The sequence below is a fragment of the Parasteatoda tepidariorum genome, chromosome 2 (genome assembly GCF_043381705.1).
Source record: "Parasteatoda tepidariorum isolate YZ-2023 chromosome 2, CAS_Ptep_4.0, whole genome shotgun sequence".
Taxonomy (NCBI): Eukaryota; Metazoa; Arthropoda; class Arachnida; order Araneae; family Theridiidae; genus Parasteatoda; species Parasteatoda tepidariorum.
In genome coordinates, this window is record NC_092205.1 from 47455572 (window position 1) to 47477875 (window position 22304).

A 22304-nucleotide genomic window follows, 5' to 3' on the forward strand; every position below is an offset into this window, starting at 1 on the left:
CTAGTATTTGTAATCCTAGTAACTACTAATTCATTGTGCAATTTATATAAATGTTTGTAATAAATAAGAGAAAATTATATTTTTATTTATTTAGAAGCGACGGGTTAGTTTCAAAGGAGGACGGGTACATTGTTGGACAAGCCGTCCTCGGGGACGGGTAAAATTTCTGAGTTTTTTCGAGCCCTGCTGGGAACTATGATCCCAATACTTCAGGAGAGTGATTCAAAATTTGAACCCCTTATTTTTAGTTTAATTTTTTGCGTATTTTGTCATATCTCGAGAACTTTTGAAGCAAATTGAAAAATTTCTGCAAGCAATTATAAAACACATTTATCCAAGGATAGTTACATAAAAAAAATAACTTTTAACAAATATTTTTTATGTTTTATTAAATAATAGTCGAAAAATATTTTACATCATTATAAAGTATGTAATTTTACTTGGAAAAATACAAAATTTGAGGGAAATCGGATGAATAGCTCCTAGCATACCGAATTTTAAAAAATCGACTTTTGCACCCGATCAAAAGTTATTCTGAAGAGTCAGTTTAGTTTTTTTACGTACTGTACATAACTCAATTTTGAAAGATTTTTAGGGTAGAGAACAAAAATTGCTGTCCAAATTTAAGGACCCTAGGAAAAAACAATTACAGACACACAGATTGATTCACCCTCACACCAACTTTTCCTCTAATTATTGTAGATTAATAAGTATTTTTGTTACAGGATAATCTCGAATATACCATGAGTTTCTGCAAGGGATACAAGATATCAGTGAAAAAACCACTCATTCCCTTGAAGATAGTACTATTCTGTTATTATGGAGGTAAAACAATTCTAGTAATAAATTTTAATACGTATGCAAATAGTATTGTATGCAGGTGTTCCGTAATAACCGCCATTAAGATGTATTTTTGAAACTCATTGTAGATAATAAAGTAAAGCATAGTCTATGCATATAAGGGGTCACAAAATAAGGGGAGCAATTATTGGGATCCGGAATAACGAATGAGGGATTAAAATCAGTAACAAAGGTATCAAAAAGCGGTTTTATTTAAGCAGTTTGATTTTTTTCTCCCTTCGTTAAGATCAGTCTAATGTTCCATCCCAGGACAAACTGGTTTTAGATCATTTCATATCCTCCTTTGTTCTTATTAAACTAACATTGATTGGTTTGTATATTTTTCACTTAAATATTTTTTCTCTCCAATGCCCACCTGGAGAATGACCTTTCTTCATACACGCATCTAAAGGGCAAATTTGTTGGCCACTCTTTCAGGGACACCATATTAGGGGGGCCAACTTTGCTCTCATAGTAAGGACAGATAGTAGAGAGAAGGAAAAAACATCCATGCCTTGCCTGGGATTCGAACCCAGAACCTTTCTGATGCAAGGCCAGTTTTCTGGCCCCTACACAGGCCGATCGGCTTTTCCTTTAAATATTGGTTTCAATTGCACTACTACTCATGGAAGAGGATTGCCAGAGCTTCCTAAGAAGTTGGACTTCTGCCTGTTGGTCCACGGAAGGTATTTTATTTCCTTTCTACCACTCAAAGGAAACCAATGGAGGCATTCACCGATCCGCCACCGGGGGGCGCTCCCTCTAGGGGTTACAGGCTCCACCGAGTGAGCTCCTCTGCTCAACACTCCTCTATTCCATAGAGATTATTGATGAGGCCAAAGCTGTTTTAGATACTTTTGGACAAATTTAATTTTCCTTGCACTACTGGACAAGACAACAACAACAACATTGGTTTCGTTTCAATAAAATATTGAACTCCTTACAAACATACTTGATTCACCCTATTTCTTAGAATAACTTGAAATCTAATATTGAAATTCCACAAATATTACAGAGCAGTGGCGTACGCAGAATTTTTTCAAGGGGGGAGTTCATAATTTTCTGAAATTACTAAAAGAAATTCGAGTATGTAATAAAGCACTATTATTTCCCTAATTTAGACAGCTAACAATTTTGACTTTTATTTAGACAGCATTGTGTAGTTAAATCTTGATTTGATTTTTTAAGTTTAAGAACATAGTGTAATATCTTCTCGCATGTAATATCTTCTGAAAAAAGTCCAATGTCATATGGGTGGGAAGTAACACTTTGAGGGCCACTTTCACATTCATCAGATTTTGTTATGCTAGAAACGTTTTCTTCAACGGAAGTATAACATTTCTGTTCAATAGAAAAACTTACATTGGTACCAGATGCTGTTACATCACTCACTTCAGGTCGTGATTTTTTTTTCAGAATGATTAAAAATTGTTAAATTCTTGCGTTTTGGCAACCTAAAGATCCAAGAACAGCAAATATATACATATATTTATTGGCATAGAAATATCCGCTATGCTACGATCTCAAAGTTTCGAGCGGGAATAAATAACTTCAACGAGCACAGTATCTCCAATGGTATTGTTATTGATTTCTTCACTAGTCAAAATAGTGGCGACGACGGGTTCGGCGATTGAATTAACTTTTTGTTAAGACAAAACGAAACAGATTTAGCGACGAGCTCCGAAAGACAAGCGGCAGTGATAACTCTTAGTCTGACTAACTAACTCCACTGTACTCCGTTCCCCCTTTTATATAATTTTTCACCGCATCTTCAAAATTCTCGAATTGTCTCAAACACGACAGAACGTCTAGGATTCCAGAATCATCGCGTAAAGACCTCGCGAATGACTGCCTATCTCGAAAACTATCGCGACTGGCAGGACAGAAAGGAAATAGCACGTAACAGTATCTCGCGAATTTGGTTTCAAAAGTACAACTCTATTATAGTAAATGCTTTTTCAGTGAGAAATACCGTGAGAAAAAAAAGTAGGCATAAGGCAAATAAAAATATATAGTCTTAAAAAATAATAGCCCGCTTAATTTCTACTAAAATTTCTATTTTTGCCATTTTGTCTGAGCTCAAGGGGGGTGTTTAAACCCCTAAACCCCTCCCTTGCGTACGCCCCTTTTACAGAGTACTCAGTGTAATCCTACTATATCAAATTATTATCTTTTGACAATTCCATTTTGACGGATTTATGCTTGTGGAAGATATATTGATGTGGAAAAAAAGAAATTTTCATTTTGTTTTTCTGTGTGAAAAAAATTACATGAAATAATTTATATATTGAATCTGTTTCTAAAGGAATAGTATTTTATTTTATAACCGGTGTTGAACAGTCGACCCAATTCTAAGTTTACAACTGTCAATGTTCAACTCCTTAGCCTTGTAATTTTATACCCAATCCAGAAGACCACGGATTAAATATTTGGACGAACTAACTTTCGTGGAGGATTTTTCGATGGAACTAACCTGCATTTGCGTTACATGGAGAGGAAAAGTATGAAAATCTTCCACATTTAGCCCGATGGTAAGGGGATTCTAATCCACGATCCGTCTACCACTGAGGATATTTCCCTTCAGTACTGCGGTTGGTGCGAGTCGGGAGCAGAATTTGTATCAACTAGTGGCATCTGAAATTCGAACCAGCGTCACGTCATTGGGTGGCGAACGTTGTATCCCCTGAGCCACCGGGGATTAATGAATAGCATCGAATGCACCTTTTGTAAGAGGCTAAGTGTTGCAACTAAGATGTTTAAAATTCGCAAATAAAAATGACAGCCGAAATGATGCTCTGGAATGACATCCTTGTTATGTAATTTTTGAATCTTGAAAAAAAGTTAATTCAAAAACAAATGCTGTTTCTAGGGTTTAAAGGAAATAAAATTTTCTCTGCACTAAACCAAATGCAAATAAAAGGAAATAAATTATAAAAAATTAAAATTTAAATATCTTATCTGCAAGGAAAAATTCTATTAAAATTAGAAACATTTATTCATTTCAAAATGCAAAGTAAATTTTTAACTGTTTAATGATTGTAAAACAATTAATAAATTGCGTATGCTTTTAAATACGTTTATTATAAATATAGCATAATAATGTAGTAATATTGGATTACTTTATAATAAAACACTGCTTTAAGTTTTGAAACTCTTAATTTGGAAATTACACTAAGAAATAATGATTAATAAATATTACAGTCTCAATATTTTAATTCAACATTATGGAACACTTACACATGGAACATTTTACACAGTTCTAGTTTTCTTTATTTGCTTCATTGAAAATATTATACGGTCTACTAATATTATTTGAAAAACACCAATTAAAAATTATTCGAATTAATTGCATATGTGATGCTCATTGTCATAACATAAATTTTAAGTATTTAAGAATATATTGTCGAATGTTCGAAGTCAAATAAAAAAAATAATAATAATAAAAAAAATTGTGTTGCTTTATCAACTTCAAGGAAATGTTAAATCCTAAGAATAGAAAATGATGAAAAATAATATTAGAATTTGAAGTTATTAAAAGTTACTAATTACTATTTTCTCATTTCAGCCGGATCATTTCTTACACCCTTTATAACAGTCTATTTCAAGCAACGTGGTGTGACACTTACCGAATTGTCTACTTCCTATTTTGTAGGACCAATCTTTCAAGTTGGTGGAACTTTGCTATCTGGAATCGTAGCAGACAAAATAGGACGCTCGAAGCCAGTACTAGTAGCTAATCTAGTACTTACTATTGCTATGGTTGCTTGCATTCTTTCAGTGCCTCGACCAAAACACACCGACTGCGAAGATCGAACTTTAAATATCGAATGCGATTCTCTTCTGCAACTTTCAAATGCTACTAATTCAAACTGCGGAGAAACATTGAAAGGAATGAATGCGTGTAACACTAACTGTTTAACTAATTTTACAAACACGTGCAGAGAACGCAACAAAATGGCTAAATCTTCGGATATTTCACCACTTTTTCTGGAATACCAAGCGAACGAAACTATTCAAATCACTAATATTTGCGCTTTTAGTAATTTATCGATGTGTCAGTGCAATTTAAACGACGTGAATTGTAATGTTGAGTGTGAGGTAAAATCCTCCAAAATTTGCTACGATGAAAACCAAAGAAGTATATTAAGCAAAGTAGCAATGATGTTTTATGTATGTTTGATGGTGGTATATTCAAACTCGTACCGCATTTTGGATGTTACAGCAATGTATTTGGTAACCGAGCATGATTCCAATTACGGAAAAGAACGTTTCTTTTCAATAGCTGGCAATATGATTATATCACCGATAGCAGGGTATCTAGTCAAAATCACCACTACTCTCGAAGAAGAGAAAAACTATGCCACTGCTTTATACTTTTTTATTGCCTTGAATATATTTGCTCTTCTTGTTGTTTATAAATTGGATGTTCGTATCAAACCACCAGGAAAACAAATGATGAAAAAAGCGTTAATTCTGTTGAAAAACCCAGACGTACTAACCTTCGCTTTGGTAGTATTTGTTCTTGGGACATGCTGGACATTTACTAAAAAGTTTTTATTTTGGTATTTAGAAGAAATGCAAGCACCAACTATTCTTATAGGGCTAATACCCGCTATAAGTGCTTTATACGGCTTACCCTTTCTTCTAACTTCTGATTGGTGGATGAGAAAAATTGGAACAACAAACTTCTTTGTGCTGGGCCTTCTAGGATATATCATCTATGCACTTGGGTATTCATTTTTAGTAAACACTTGGATATCATTAGCATTAGAAGCGTGTAATATTGTAACTTACCATCTCTTGTGGGTTGCTGTAGTCCTAAGAAGTCATGAATTAGCTCCTGAAGGGCTGGTAGCCACTGTAATAGCCAGTGCTGGATCTATTCATTATCACATAGGTAACTATAACTATGTAAAATTTCCAATAATGTATTAGAATTTCAATTCAACAATTTCATACCCTGCTATAGAGCAAATATTTTCTTAATTGCCTTGTAATATATAGATTTCCCATAAGTACAGTATGCAGATAATTTTCATCTTTCACTCTTAATAATATGCTCTTAATTAATATTTCAAGTTATTTAGTCATAAATACCTAGCTTTTAAACTGAATTAACTGACTAAATTCTATTTAAGATAATGAGCTAAAAGCATATTAATGGTTTCCTTTATGTCTTTTCGTCATCGGGTCTTAATAAAAATAACAGCTTGAAATCTACTATAACTATTAATATTATAAAATATCACTCACCTTTTTCCTATGTAATAATGCGCAAATCACAGGACATGAGTCGCATACATTTACAATGAAAACTTCAGAATGAATTTAAAATGAAAACTTCTTCATCTGTTCAAAATTTACGAGTATATTTATACTTTTTGGTATTGTTCTTAAAACTGGAATACAATGTGTGAAAAATGATATTTAACAAATAATTAATTAAAAGAAATCATTTTGTATTGTAAAAATCAATATATTTTCAAATTTTTCAAAATTTTACAACTGTTGTGTCAAAACATTAACTATTTTTAAATAATATATATACATATAGAACTTATTTAATCAAGTACCTCTACTCTAACGATCCTTTCTCACTCGTTATATTTTTACCTTTCCATTTTTGTTTTACCTTTCCATCCAAAATTCTAAATTAATCGCCAATTAGAACCACGGATAGCTAACGCATCGCCATTTGGCAGCATTAGAACATGCCAATTTTCTAGATTTTTCTAAACAACCCCGAAACCTTTTTCTTCAAGCTTCGAATTTATTATTCACTATTATGCTAAATTTTCATTGAAATCTTACTGTTTTACGCTTCAAAAAATGAAGCAGATGGCGAATTTGTTACATTTTTATAAATTTCTGCTTAAATAAATCAACCTTCGCCAATTTTGTGTATTGCAATATCGTTAGAACTCAGTTCAAAATTTGGAATTCTTAACCAGTGTACGATTTTGAATTTTCCATTCCAGGTAAGACTTCGGGAAGCTTGATTGCTGGAGTGGTGATGAACAAGCATGGTGGACCAGTTGCTTTCCGTGTCATCGCTGGAATCTGTTTCGTTTGCGCCATCTGCTACTCAATTTATCTCTATTCAAGGCATGTGTATCTAAAGAGGTTTACTTTATCACAGAAAGGTAAATAAACTTACGCTGCTATTTAAAAGTTAAGAACTCTCATTTGAATCGGTAGCTAGTCATTAACCCTGGAAAGCACTCCCGTTACATAATGATTATTCTTTATATTAAGCAGAGAAGTTACAGTTAAAGTAAACTGATAGCAGACCTTATGATTAAAATTGATTTTAAATCATGACCATTCAATGATATAGAAAAGAGAGAAAAAGGGATTCATTCATCTAAAGCCTGCGTATTTGATAACAAAAGACGAAATCAGTCCCACTGAATTTAATTTCCAAGAACTCTTAATTAAAACAAAGTCGTACACTTGAAGTTCGATTTCTCAGGAACTATTCGACCGATTTCACTCATTTTTTGTATTTTGCCAGATAAAATTATGTTCTTTAAAATGATTCAAAGAAATGTCATATCTTACAATTCATATTTCCAAGCTACTCTCTATACTTTGGTCTAATCCAGCATAAGTAAAAGGTGTGTTTATTTAGAGAAAGTACGTTGTTGCGTCTTATTTTGGAACGTTGTCAGCTCTAGTTAATTAGCATATTTCAGATCACCTCGAACCATTACAATTAGGTTATAGATCCGATTATTAGATCGAAAGTTATTCAAAGTAGTCTTTTTTTGCGTTCTGTGCATCAGTGTTGCCAATCAACAATATCTCAAAAAAGAAATTTGACCTATAAATAGAAAAGCTATTCAATACGTCTATTTTAGCCCACCTCGCTCCTACTTACCCGCTGAATATTTCTGCTTTCGAAAAAATAAATGAATAAATAAAAACTCATTTTTAATACCAGTTACCAATTTTTTTTTTTTTTTTTTTTTTTTTTTTTTTTTTTTTTTTTTTTTTNTTTTTTTTTTTTTTTTTATTAAATAATTGTTATTCACGTGGCTTTTTTGGATAATCCTTGAACAAAAAATAATTCCCTTGAAAAAAGAGAAGGAAAAATAAAAGTTTTTTAGAGACAACGAAATAATTTAAAACGGAAACTTTTAAATTAAAGGTTTTGATGCCTAAACATTGCGTAATATATATCATATATTTTTGCATAAATTTTCTAGGGCTCATTATATTTATAAAAATTATAAACGTAACATTTTTTTGTAATTTTTAAAGTATTTTCTTTTTTTAATTTTTTTCAGATAAATATGAAGACAGGAACTTTGAACCAAATGCTATCATCTGAAGCAAAGTTGATCATAAACGATATACAGACTATAAGAACTTGTACACAACTATTCGAAATAAACTATTCAAATACTTTTAATTTAAATTGTTTTAAGACTGCCATCGGAAGGGCGTGTAATATTATTGATCTTGTCATGTAAATCCTTTTTTATGAAATTTCTGTTCATGTTGCGAAAAAAACTGTTTCTTTTTCAATACTTTCTTTTCTTCAAAATAGTCAATTAAAATTTGGTCGTAACTTGATATTCAAAAGACATAAGTATTTTAAACAGTGAAAAATCCCCCAACTGCGAAGTACCATCCTTATAACAAGAAATAAAAAGATTGGACAGAGTTAAGAACTTAAATATTTATAGAGTAGAAGAGAGATTGCAAGATTACGAAATTGTTGCGAAGAGAAACTTTCTGTCTGTGCCACGGTGACTCAGGGGATAGAAGATCCAGGTTCGAATTCCAGCGGTGGCTGGTTTATACGAATTCTGCCTCCGGCTCATACCAACCACAGTGCGGACGTAAAATATCCTAATTGGTAGTTGGATCATAGGTTTATTTCACTTGATTTAGGGTAAAATAATGAATAGAAAACTATCCCTAATTTGCCTAAATAGAAATATCAAATGTCTGTATCGAACAAGTCAAACATATCACTTTTTGAACATAAAAGAATTATAACTTTTTAACTATTATCTATCATGCTTATTTTTATTCCATTCACAATAAAGAATAACTTTGGAAAAAATCCCTCATTTGTCTAGACAGCAATATTCCAATTTATCTCCTTTTTGCTTTAGTCGAAACCATATGAGCGAGGTAATGCAATTTTTTACCTCTTTCGAGAATAGGGTACTAAAGAGGTTGCCCCTGGGTAGAACTTTTATGATTTTTGAGCTATCTGTACAGTGCTTAAAATTATTAAGAGCATAATCGACTTTCATGAAACAGTCAATAAAAACTAAGGATTTTGATTAGTAATGGATTCTAATAACTTTTTTCTTTTTGCTGAAAAGAGCTATGCATCTCGTATTTTCATTGAAACATTTCTGAGATTAGCGCTATGAAATAAGATATCAAAAACAAACAGAAGAAAAAAAATTGGCCCGAAACTAGCAGATCACTTACGACATAACAATGACTTCTAGTCAAATTAAAATTTTGTGATTGAGATTGCAAGTCAAATTAAGATTTGTGAAAGCTGAAACTAATTAAATAAAAAAAAATATATACAAATAAGTTATTTTTATTAATCACTTTATATAAACATATTTTTTTTTCATAAAAACTTGTTTTTTACATAAATTATTTTTATGTATATAGATATATTTTTTATATAAATTTAAGGTTAAATAAAACGTATTGATAAAAAATCGAAATATCTTTCCCTCAATGTCTCCAAGAGATATTTGTGCTATTAAAACAATAATAAAGAAGTATATAATACAAAATACAAATATTAACAACAGAATGTTTTATGTAAACGATTGTACCATAACATTTCGACATGTCATTCATTGTCAAACAAAACTTTACTTCGACATTTGTTTTGATGTTCCATAAAAACACCACACAAAAAAGCAATTAAAGCGCGAAATAAAAAATTAAAGCACTTTCCACATCTCTTTAACAGCTCCTTGCTTAATGGATTACATAACTTTTTGTATCATATTAATACTTTTAAATAATTATATTTAACATGATGTTGCAATGTTTTGAATTCGCAGTCATTATTCCACACAATTCTATTATTATGAATAGAATATTTAGATTTCGTTCACATTATTTACGAACACAAACTATTGTCTTCCTCTTTCGATTGTTTGCATACGTAGAGCAGAAAGAGCAGATGTTCATATGCGGAAGTTGAAAGCAGTCGTAGATTTTGGAATAGGGTATAAAATTAATATTCTCTTTTATTATATTTTAATATTTTACTTTATTTTATAAAAAAAATATCAGTTTTGAAAATGCAACTTATATATTTTAGATCACTCGATGAACAAAATTATAATAATGATAATGTTCTAAAGCAATAAAACTTTTATAAAACTAAATATTTTGAATCATGTAATTTTTAGCATGGGTTTTGCATTGGATGTTACGTTATAATTGATGAAGTTTGTTTTCAAAAAATGAATTTTTGTATCAAATTTTAATATAAGATTTTTCTTACTTTTAATGAATTTTACTTATAATGCATAATGTTAAACTGCTAAAAAGTTAAACTTTTGTTAAAATTACCGATAATTTTAATAGCTATGACTTGTTTTGATTGTTAATCTATTTTTCTTAAGAAAACAGACTTTTTTTTCTCATATATAAAATATTCCAATAATTGTTATTAAGCGTTTTTTTATGGTATTAGCCTTTCACGCTTGACGTGATACTAAAAATTCGGTATAAATTAATTTATTACTTCGTTTAATTCGCACTTGCATGAAATAAGCTTGTTGTGAATATAATTTTGCAATAAAAATATTATCTTGTTGGGTAATTATTAATCTAACATATAAAATTACCATTTTTCAATAATTCAGTTAATTTATTACTCTATATTATTAACAATGAGTTTTCTCTGTTTTAAAGGGAAAAAAACATATTCAATTATTTTAAATACGACTTTTATCATTAGATGAATCAATAAAACTTTATTTTTTCGTCGAAATCAATAAACTTTTATGTTAAATTGTACATTTCGAACTAAGTATTTTTTTAATGTGACTTTTGCATTTGATGTTATGTTTTAAATAAAAATTTATTCCTTTTACAATTTGAGTAGAAATAAAAAAATTTTACAGTAAAAAGCAGTAAAAATTTTTTTATATATTATTTATATTTTATTATTTATTATAATATCATAAAATATTTTTTACTGTTAACACACAAGCGTAAAGTCATTATAAAGTTTGATTTTTATGTAATATGATTCAAATATTTCTCTTATATCTAATATCATAAATTGTCTAATCCATTTTTGTCTATCAACCTTTTAAAAATATATTTCTTTTTCTTCAAAAAAAAATTATAAGAAAAAACATTGTTTTTTTTAAATGTTCTAGTTTACGATTTATTTTACAGAATCTATAAGGTTTTGTCTGTTCTAATGTATTAATTATATAAAGTTATACTTGGATCTGAAGTTGAAGCACATTGCTATTTTAAATCTAAAGGGATAAGTGACAGAAAGAAATATCTACTTAGTATAAACATATATATGTGTCATTTTCAAAAGGAGACACTATTTTCTTTAAAAACTAAATATTCGAATTACTATTTATAAAAATTACAGCTGAAATTAGAATTTTCTTGTCCATAAATGTAAAACAGCAGTGCACTCTTTGATTTGAACAAAGTGTTCAAATAAAAAAAAAGTGTTTAATTAAAATAAAATAAAATAAAGTTAACTGAAACAGTAAAAGACTTACACTCTAGTTAAATTTACTCAGAAAATCTATAAAATTGCTTTTTTATTAAATTATTTAGGGAAGTAAAACTTAATAAATGGTTGATATAATATGGTCAGATAGATATAAATAGTCAGGAAAGGTACACTGTTTGAATTTCCATTCTTAAATTATGGTAAAATAACCGGCAGCAGTCTGGCCATCCGATTAACCGTAAAGTTTACGGTAAAGAACATTTTTTACCTTTACGGTTCTAGAAACCATTTAGCTGCACTTGACGTAGTAAAAATGTATTAAACGTTATTCTTAAAGAACTAATTTCTTTTATTAAAAACACATAGTAAATTAATTTGAATGCTTAGAAATGCTATTTGTAATTTTATTTCAATAATTAAAATTACTTTAAGTAATGGGGCATAATATGTACAAGTTTTTCAAAATGTCCCATGTACTGGCACTTTTTTTCATATGGGCCTTTTTCTTATACGTAGACCACTTCTTATGGTTTGGCATTAACGGGATAAGATAATGTGGGATTTTTCTTTATTATTTTCCTGATTCCAATAATTGTGTACAAAACATTTCATATAACCTCGGTCTTCTACGATTGTCTTGCAATGCTTATACCTACATAAATTAACATGATGAGTACCAGCACTCAGGATGCCAGTATTTTTTACATAAAGTGAATTTTTAAGGAACATGCTACGGTACAAAAATCTGATATATTGCAGTTTTAGCAGTAATTATAACCGTAAAATTATTGAGTCACTCTAAGCAAATAAATACTGTAAAAATTACGGTATAATATTTTACGTTAAAAACGGATTTTACGGTAAAAGTAGAGTTTACAGATGATGCACAAAGAGTGCTGGTACTTTATACTGGAATTTTTGATAGTGTATGAATTTTACTCGAAAACCTAGGATAACTTGTCTATCTGAAAGTAATTTTTTATTTCTAAATTGCCATGTTTCTCAAAAACTTTGAATGTTATAATTTCTTGTAACAATGAGTTTTGCCTTTAAAATATGCATATGAAATGCCTCTTTAACATGTAACCTTTTTGAAAATGAAATATTTCTTAAAATTTTTAATGCTCTAGTTATTGTTAAATTTTAACGCATTAATTCTATATTATTTACAAATTTGATTTCTTGTAGAATTCATGCAGTATTTTTTAAAAAATTGTTACTAATAGTTATTTATTTGTTTGAAGTCTTAAATGTTTTAGAAGAAAATACAGTAAAGCAAGCATTTTATCTACAATACTCAACTTAAAAAAATTTGCAACATCAATTAAATGTAACTTTAACTTCCCTACAACATTAACACTACAAATTGTACAATACATATTGTTCAATTGCTATTCTTTACAACATATTCACTACAACTTCAACCTTATAAACAGATTTACAGTATAATTTGAAAAAGCATGCATTGCAAAATTATTCAGTGAAGAATGGTGCTATGTTTAAAAAGGCCACAATTTAATAGCAATTAAATTTAATAAATATAGACAATAAAACAGACAATTATAATGAGATATAATCGTTAAATATTATTATGCTTGCCTACAGTGTAAAAATACTGGTTCAAATTACGGTATAAAGTACCAGCACTCAGGGTACCGGTACTTTTTAAACCTTAAAATCCATTTTTATAGGAGCATGTTACTCGGAAAATGATCTGATGTACCGTGAAATACTTTTTTTTGTGTGTGTGTGAAATATTATACCGTAATTTTTACTGTAATATTTTTTTAATGGAGTGATTCAGTGATTTTACGGTAAATATTTCTATAAAAATTACTTATTTACGTAAATATGCATTACGTTACATATTTACGTAATTATATTACATAATTACTGTATATCAGATTTTTTAATAACATGTGTCAGTAAAAATAAATTGATTTTACGGTAAAAAGTGCAGGCATCCTGAGTACCGGTACTTTTTGCCGTAATTTGATCCTGAATTTTTATAGTGTAGCCTTCCATTCCATACTGATTCGTTGACTGCTATACAAGTGATACATAATCATAATTTGTAAAAAATGCAGCGCCCTCTGTTGGTCAGACAGAAATTCATAACAGCATATTTACAAACCTCTGTTGTTACGCTAGCATTAATAAATAAATAAATCATTTATATTTTACTAGGAGGCTCCGCCCCCTGCTCGCTGACGCTCGCCAACCCCCGAGAATTGCTACGCAATCCTATGTGGTTATGGCTCGCTGCGCTCGCCCGCCAAGGAACACAATGTTCTAGCACAAAGACATAGTATATTATCATCAAAGACGTAGTATTGTACTTATGTAGAAGAATTCTATCAATGTTCTTATTGGCTTTTAAAAAAGTATATTAGCTATTTAGATTGTACATGGTGAAAAAATCAAAATATTATCTAAATGAGAAACATATTAGCAAAATAAATTATCAAATATTGCAGTTACTCACCTAAATTCAATTAAATGTGTATAATAAATTAGATAATGCTAGAAATTCTGAAAGTTTTAGAAAAAAAATTATAATTTAAAAATATAAACTTTAAACCCTAACTTTTCCTTGTGAGATAATAACCCTCAAACCCTCAAAAAGTCTTTCATTTTCAAGAACACAAAAATTTGTTTTATCGCCAAATGAAATATTTTTTGGTGATCAGCATCAATTTCTATATTAATTAACATTTGTGATAAAGTACATAACATTTTAGAACAAAATAAGCAATAAAATTTTTTCCAAAAAACATTTTTTTGTACAAAGCTCTAAGAAATTAACACTAAGCATTTAGAATTACTTTGAAAACACAATTATAGATTTGGCATCTTGGAGCAATTACTGAAAGGCGTCAAATGACTTGACTCTTGACAGGCCAACATAAAGTTGTGCCGTGTTTGGTGCCGTGTAAGAGAAATATATATATAGATTGCATTCAAATTTTCACATTGGGTACAATTACTTACGTTATTTTTTTATCTATTTGTTTTATATATAAATTTATGAAAACAAATTTCATTTGAAGAATTCCTGTTTTTTAAAATTAATTCTTTCTTCATAACTTTTAAGTTTTAAAAATGTCATTCTTCAACAATTTAATGCGAGAATATTTGCAAATTTTACCCAGTATTAATATGCATATTGTAATTTTTTTTTCTCAAATGGCTATGTTAATTCATGTTAGCTTCTTATGTTTTAATTATCAAATGTTTTGCATACCTAATCTCTCACTTGATTAATGAACCCGAAATTGTCAGGTTAACTTTATTTTGCAAGCAAATATTAATCACTAAATTTTTAGAAAATATTTCCGAGTATCAAAATTTAAATGAAAATATAAAAATGCATGATAAATTTTCTTGAAGATATTTTATCAAAAAAAAATGTAACAAAAAGCCAATAAATAGCAAAATATCAAATACTAGATCTGCTTCATATTTCAAATTAATTTCATTTTTCAGGGTGAAATGCATGATAATGAAAAGTCTTCAACTGAAACTGATGAAAATAGGATATACACTCTGACGACTGATATAAAAAAGTCATTTTATTATACAGATTCTCCAGATTCTCCGAAGTTTCCTGCAATAAATAATAAAAATAACAAAGTAAATACTTTTTATTTTAATATTTTAAACATTACTTATTTGAGTGCTTTAACTAAAAGTTAATATGCATCATAAAACATAACATTACATTTATTAAAATAAACATTAAAATAACATTATTAAAACAAACATAACATTTACATAAGCATTTTAATATTCATAACAATAAAAGATTTATCACGAAAAATTAACCATTTTCTTAATTTATACTATAAAAGCTTCTGAGCTACTTACTGTAATGGACAGTAATGGACTTCAGTGTTGTTCTTACGATTATGAAGTTTCTACTGCTATTTGAAGGAAAGGGTCTGCAAAATGAAATTTTCGATAATCCTAGCTAAAGATTACTGCAATCTGTAAATCATTACTGTAAATTGCTTATAACGTTTCTGGTGTTCATTTCTAAATGGAATATTGCTTGAGGAGTCACAGACAAACAAGCTCTCAAGATTTATTACTTTTTTAATGCCCTGATCTAAGGTGAGCGTATTGTATGGATAATTTAATTATTAGATTTGCATACAGACACACACTAACGCGACATTCTACACATGCTAAAAAGAATGTTTTTCCTCAACAAACTGAAAGAAAGATTAGAGCTTTATTAAAAGCAATTTGTTAATTAGGCCTAAGTTGCTTGTATGGCTGCTTGCAGAGCAATGTGGGACACATTGAGGTTACTCGAAATGGGATATAGCTCCGTTTTGCTTTAACCTTAGCTATCTTGTTTTAAATTTAAAAGGTATGAAATGCTCAAAGTAATGGGCTATAAGGAGCTTTAAGCGATTGTATATATTAGATTAACAAAGGATGGCGAGAACATAAGTGAAACAGCAGACGCAGCAATCACATTTGCCGCGTCTTTTACTCAGATATACCCACACGGTGGCATTGAGAAGCACAAGTTATATATATATATATATATATATATATATAACGTGTTANTAGATAGATAGATAGATAGATAGATAGATAGATAGATAGATAGATAGATATAGATATATAAAATTCCTCATTTTTTTAAAACTATTATTTGCATACCTCATATAAAATTAAGATCAAAACGCATTAATTTTTCTTAAGCTTTAAACATTAAACTTTTATTCACTAAAAGCTGGAAAATACGAAATATTCTAAAACATCAAAAAGTTCTATAAACCATTAAAATCTCTCAATTAATATAAAAGGTTAAAACTCCTATGAAAGTAATATGACTTATAGGAAAAAATTACATAAATGCAAAAATTATTTAAAAAAAAAATTTTTTTTTTCTTTCAGAAAGACGAAACCTTTACAATATACTTTTATAAAAATCATAAAGTATGTATTTTCAAGCCATTGATTCCTTTAAAATTAGCTCAATTTTGTTGGTTCGGAGGTATGTTTGCTTCTTTTTATATCTATAAAATTCCCATACATGAGAATTGATTCTACCAATTAAAAGTAATTGAGATTTTATTATTGTGATTCAGACATTTGAAAAATGCAATTTGTACGACACATAACATAGCCTTTTATTTTTCTATCTTTTTTTAGCTGGTTCTTTCATTGTAGCATTTATCACAGTGCTACTGAAACAACGTGGCGTCACCCTGTCCCAGTTTTCATGGATGAACACTATTGGCCCGATTGTTCAAATTATTGGTACTATTATAACAGGAATTATAGCTGATAAATTAGGGAAATCAAAACCAGTTCTTGTTACGAACATTTTAATTGTGATTGTTTTGATAACTTCTCTGATTTTAATGCCGTCAATGATTGATAATACCTCGTGCACATCTCAACAAATCAACATTAATTGTTCTGTCGCAGGGGATTATCGTCCGATAAAGCTAGATCACTGCAAACTCAAGTTACAGGAATGCTTTGTAACTTGCCCTAAAGTTACAGACCAAAATTACAATTCATCTGGTTTACCATGCTTGGAAGTACTTAAAAAGAATCGTAAACTAATATTACCAACTAACAATGAAACCATAAATTTACAATTTAATAATAGCTGTTACTTTGATCTTCAAGCAATGCTTACAAAATCAGTTATCAATTTTACTTGCTCAAACATGGAAAGTTCCTGCTGCCAAATCTCTTGTACAGGAGATGATTGTGAAATACAACAATTTAACAGTTTTTTACTCGCAGGCTATATCGTGACATATGTTTTATTTCTAACCACATATTCGAATGTTTTTCGCTGCTTTGATGTCATAGCTATGTCTCTGGTTAAAGAATATGATAAATCATTTGGACACGAACGTTTTTTTGCCATTTCTGGCAACATGTTTATATCGCCACTCGCGGGCGTGATTGTAAACGTAACAACTAAAGAAAATGGTGGAAAAAACTACGTAGCAGCTTTATACTTTTTTATTGGATTATTAATTTTAGTTTTAATTTTTCTTTATAAGCTTAGAGAATGTATTACTCCTCCGAGTAAAAATATGCTGAAACAAACTTTTAGTCTTCTGAAAAAGGCAGATATTCTGTCGCTGGCTGCTGTAGTTCTGTTCCTTGGCACGGCTTGGAATTTTACAAAAATATACTTGTTTTGGTATTTGGAAGAGTTAAATGCATCGAGTCTTCTACTTGGTCTTATTCCATCTATAAGTGCCTTGTATGGATTGCCATTTCTAATTTCATCTAATTGGTGGATTAAAAGGGTTGGTTCATCCCATTTGATCGTCATTGCCTTCATCAGCTACGCCATGAAAACTGCAGGCTATTCTTTTATTCTAAATCCATGGACCTCTCTGTTTTTAGAAGCTTTTGGAGGCTTTACATATTACCTGTTATGGGTTGCTGTTGTGCAACATAGTCATGAACTTGCACTTGACGGAACGAGAGCAACCGTTGTTGCTGTGGCTGGAGCTTTGCATTTTAGTTTTGGTAAGTGGTATTTATCTGTATATTAATGAAGAATCGACATTTAAAAAACAAATGTCTCATTGATAATATTTTGCATATAAGAAAAAATTTATATCAAATACAAATTTGAAAATTGCATGAAAATGATTGGCACATTGTGAAACTGATGAAATATGTTTTAATGTCAAATCAACAAATATGTTGCAAGCAGAAAGTTGAGCTATGGCCCGAAAAATACAAATTTAAAAACGATAAAATGTTCATTAAATGCGCTCAACGTTCAAATGCCTACACATGATGATAACAGTTCAAAAGTTTTATTATCTTGAGATCAGATGAATTTTATCATATTGAACTAATTAATCTTATTTTTTATCATATTAAGTTAAATTTTATCTTATTCAATTGAGTTTAAACTGAAACAACAGTTCAAAAAGTTAAATTATTGATTAAGATACTGATTGGCATTGCTTTGTAGGTCGGGCCGCGTAGCGATCAGTGTCAGAATTCGAAGGCAAAATTTTTTAATTCAATTTACTGCGAGGTGGTATAAAAACAAATGAAAATAAATTAGTAATAATTTATTTTTAAAAAAATTGTCTGCTCCCTCTGTTTCGATGCATTTTAAATTTAGAACATTTTAATTTTACTTTCTTTTTTGAAAAAGAAGAAAACAAATTCTGATCGAATTCCGTTCTGTGGATTTAATTGGGGAAAAATAACTTCATGAATCTAAATACAAATTAAGTGATAAAAAAAATCAAAATTGCCCATCACAAACAAAACAAAAGTAATTGAATAAAAATCTACATATTTTTTTTTTCGTTTCCACTTTTACCAAATTGAAAACTTCGTTCGTTTCAAAAATATACAAATAGGAAATAACAGTCGACGTACTTCAAGCACTCTAAAAATAATCGTTCACTTTTGAAGTTCGTAAAACATGTCGACTATTATTTCCTATTTATAAATGTATGAAGCGAATGAAGTTTATCAGGTGATTTCTTACCGCTTTAGTTTCTTGAGATTAATTTCCCAATTCCCTTTTAATTTATCAAGTTTCTAAATCTATTTATTATTCTTCAGAAAGAGATGAAGTTGAAAAAGAAAATAATCTTGTAATGAAATATGTAGTTAGAAATTTTAACAAATAAATCGACAAAATGAGTGAAAATATTCAAAAATAGCTACTTCTTTTCCATTTTCTTTATTTTCATTTACTTATGCATTTTATTGCAAATCTCATCAGTTCAATTTAAGTTTTGACTAAACAAAATATTTAGTAATATTTTTAAAATGTAGTATTAAATCATTGGGGGAAAAAATAAAATCCATTGTGTGTATCTCATTGGGCCTATAACTCATTTGTTGTGAAGACAACCAAACCATTATCTTAATTTAAAAGAAAAAGTTAGAGCATCCGAATACTACCACAGCGGTCCTTGGTTCGAATCCTGCCGGCAGCCAACAAATATATCTCTCGCACACTCTCCTCCTCACTGTAAATATGTTAGCATGAAATTTGAATTCATATTACATAAATTTGTAAATGAGTTTTCATCTTTTATGCCGTTTGTATACCAGTTTTTCTGTATAACTCGTAGTTAGTCTGTTATATAATGTTAATTTAAACATATATCTCGCACACTTTCCTCCTCACTGTAAATATGTTAGCATGAATTTTGAATTCATATTGCATAAATTTGTAAATGAGTTTTCATCTTTTATGCCGTTTGTATATTAGCTTTTCCGTATAACTCGTAGTTAGTCTGTTATATAATGTTAATTTAAACATATATCTCGCACACTCTCCTCCTCACTGTAAATATGTTAGCATGAATTTTGAGTTCATATTGCATAAATTTGTAAATGAGTTTTCATCTTTTATGCCGTTTGTATACCAGTTTTTCTGTATAACTCGTAGTTAGACTGTTTTATAATGTTAATTTTAAAAATAATAAATAAATGATTATGATGATGATAAGAAAGCAGGTGGCCTTCTTTTTAACTTAATTTAATTCATTTTTTAAGGTAAAACTACAGCCAGTTTAATTGGAGGCTTAGTTATGGATTCCTTTGGCGGGAGAGCAGCTTTCAGATTGATAGCCATCATTTGTCTTACATCCGCTATCTTGTACAGTATTTATCTCTATGTAAGACACTCTGCTGGTTCTTCCAGAAAATTTAAGCTGAATACATCAGACAAGTAATAAACCTTAATAAGTAATGCTTGAAAAGCTTGGGACAGTATAATAATAAGCCACACTTTTGCAAAGGCAATGTTTAAGGTCATCAATTGTATTATTTCCATCCGGAACATCAATTCCGAACATCATTCGAATTCCGAACATCAATTAAGAGCATCATTTCATCCGAATTCCGAACATCAATTGTGTTATTTCCAGTTTCAATGTTTCCGAAGTTTCTATTGGATAACACACACGGTAATATTTTATTGTCTTCTTGGAAATAATGTGTTTTCACTAAAAACTTCTCAGCTGGTTAATTGGAAAATGTGGCTTATCATTACATTGCACCAAGCCCTGATTGTGCTCATCATTATAACTATTCTTATTGTTATTTTATTATTTCAGGTGACGATACGATTTTGTATTGAAAAAGATTATGGATGTCTCTTTGTTTCATCAATTGAAAAAAAAAGAGAGATACACTGATTTTGACTAAATATTTCATTCTTACATAAATTCAGTGTTGGTTTTATTTATTACCATTTCATCCCTTGGCATCAGAGACTAAGTATCCTTCAGCTTTTGGAGAAGTGGAGACAATCCTTTGCAACAATTTATCCCGTTTTAATGGTTTTTTAAAAATATTTCTAGTAAAAACATGTTACGGGGATTTTAAAACAAATTAAAAGTAACGAAGGTTTCTCATTACCAAAGTTCATGTTCCCAAATTGGTCGTGTTTCCAAATTGATTTGATTCATTCAAAAGAAAAATATTCGATTTAATGACAAAAACAAAGTTTTAATGGAAAACAATAACACTTAAAAAGAAATGGCTAAAGTGTCAAACAAAACAGTTTTCATCAGTCTATAGTCCCAATAAAATCGAATGTTCAGAAATTAAAAAAGTTTCAGTTTTATTTTGAAGGCACTATCAAAGCCATATGTAGATTTTACTTATAATCCTCTATCTCCTAACTAGCTTCAACCATAACACATAAAAGGAATTCCGAAATTCTAATAAACTAACTTCATCCATAACACATAAAAGGAATTCCGAAATCAATGCTTGAATGGTACTTTTAGCTGAGCACTTTTTCATACATTATACGACGACACAATGGTACGGCAGACTCTTTTTGCATTTGCCTGATGCCTTTTTCTTAAGCCGCAAAAAAAAAGAAAGTACTGCTGATCAATGAATGTGAATTGTGATTTTTTAAACAATGTCATAATTAAAACCTTATGTGAAGAGTTTTAGATAGTTGAATAAAATAAAATGATTTTCTTAACAATTTTTCACGACATACTGTCAATGGAAAGAACTTCCCCCGTTATTCATCTGGAGCAGTGTCGGCGACTATGGTTACAAAGTTTAACTATTTCAAGTTGAGTCAATATTTAAAACAGGTTTCGTCTTGGGGCGGCGAAAGAAAGGGAATCCGGGTATGAGAGAAGCTTCACTCTAAAAGGCACTAATTCGTGTTTCCCATAGCAACAAACGGCCTTAAAATTAGGGGTGAGGGGAGTTTGTTTTATAGACAAACTATATTTATTCTATACTATTTATAAAGAAACACAATCTTTTGTAGTATTTCCACCTATGTTTATGAAACGAGAATAATTGAAGAGTAAAAGTTGAAAATAAAGAAGTTTTACTCGTAGTAATTTTCGTCGTCGCTTTTATAAATGGAAAAACTTGTAAACAATAACCTTTCTGACAACATATTATGTATTTTTACATTAATTTTGGCCTTATCAGAAATTTAAAGAACAATTTTAAGCAAATTGAATAATAAATTATGAGCATACATGGCAGTACTTTTACTTTCGTTACTTGTACCGCCGGTACAAGTAAAAAGTACGTACTTTTACTTGTACTTCATTACTTTTTTAATTTAGTACTTTTACTTGTACTTTCGTTACTTTTTTAGGGAAAAAGTAAAAGTATTTGTAACGGAAATATCGAATGAAATCGTTACTTTTTTCTAAAACTCGGTAAACTTTCTTAAAAAAAAAAAAAAAAAATGTTAATGCAATATATATGCATTCACAGCTAACTTCGTGTTTAA

General features: G+C 29.7%; 1 protein-coding gene across 1 annotated transcript in view; it reads left to right on the forward strand.

Moving 5' to 3' along the window:
• Positions 1-20751, forward strand: part of LOC107446893 (uncharacterized) — a 28139-nt gene extending 7388 nt beyond the window's left edge. Inside the window, exons 3-11 of the mRNA XM_071188210.1 lie at positions 726-825; positions 4406-5737; positions 6819-6983; positions 12793-12818; positions 15035-15181; positions 16460-16559; positions 16718-18067; positions 20078-20252; positions 20641-20751. Of these exons, the coding sequence (XP_071044311.1) occupies positions 744-825; positions 4406-5737; positions 6819-6983; positions 12793-12818; positions 15035-15181; positions 16460-16559; positions 16718-18067; positions 20078-20252; positions 20641-20644 (3381 nt within the window). The 5' untranslated portion in view covers positions 726-743 and the 3' untranslated portion in view covers positions 20645-20751. The remainder of the gene's footprint in view (positions 1-725; positions 826-4405; positions 5738-6818; positions 6984-12792; positions 12819-15034; positions 15182-16459; positions 16560-16717; positions 18068-20077; positions 20253-20640) is intronic.
• The last annotated feature ends 1553 nt before the right edge of the window (positions 20752-22304 follow it).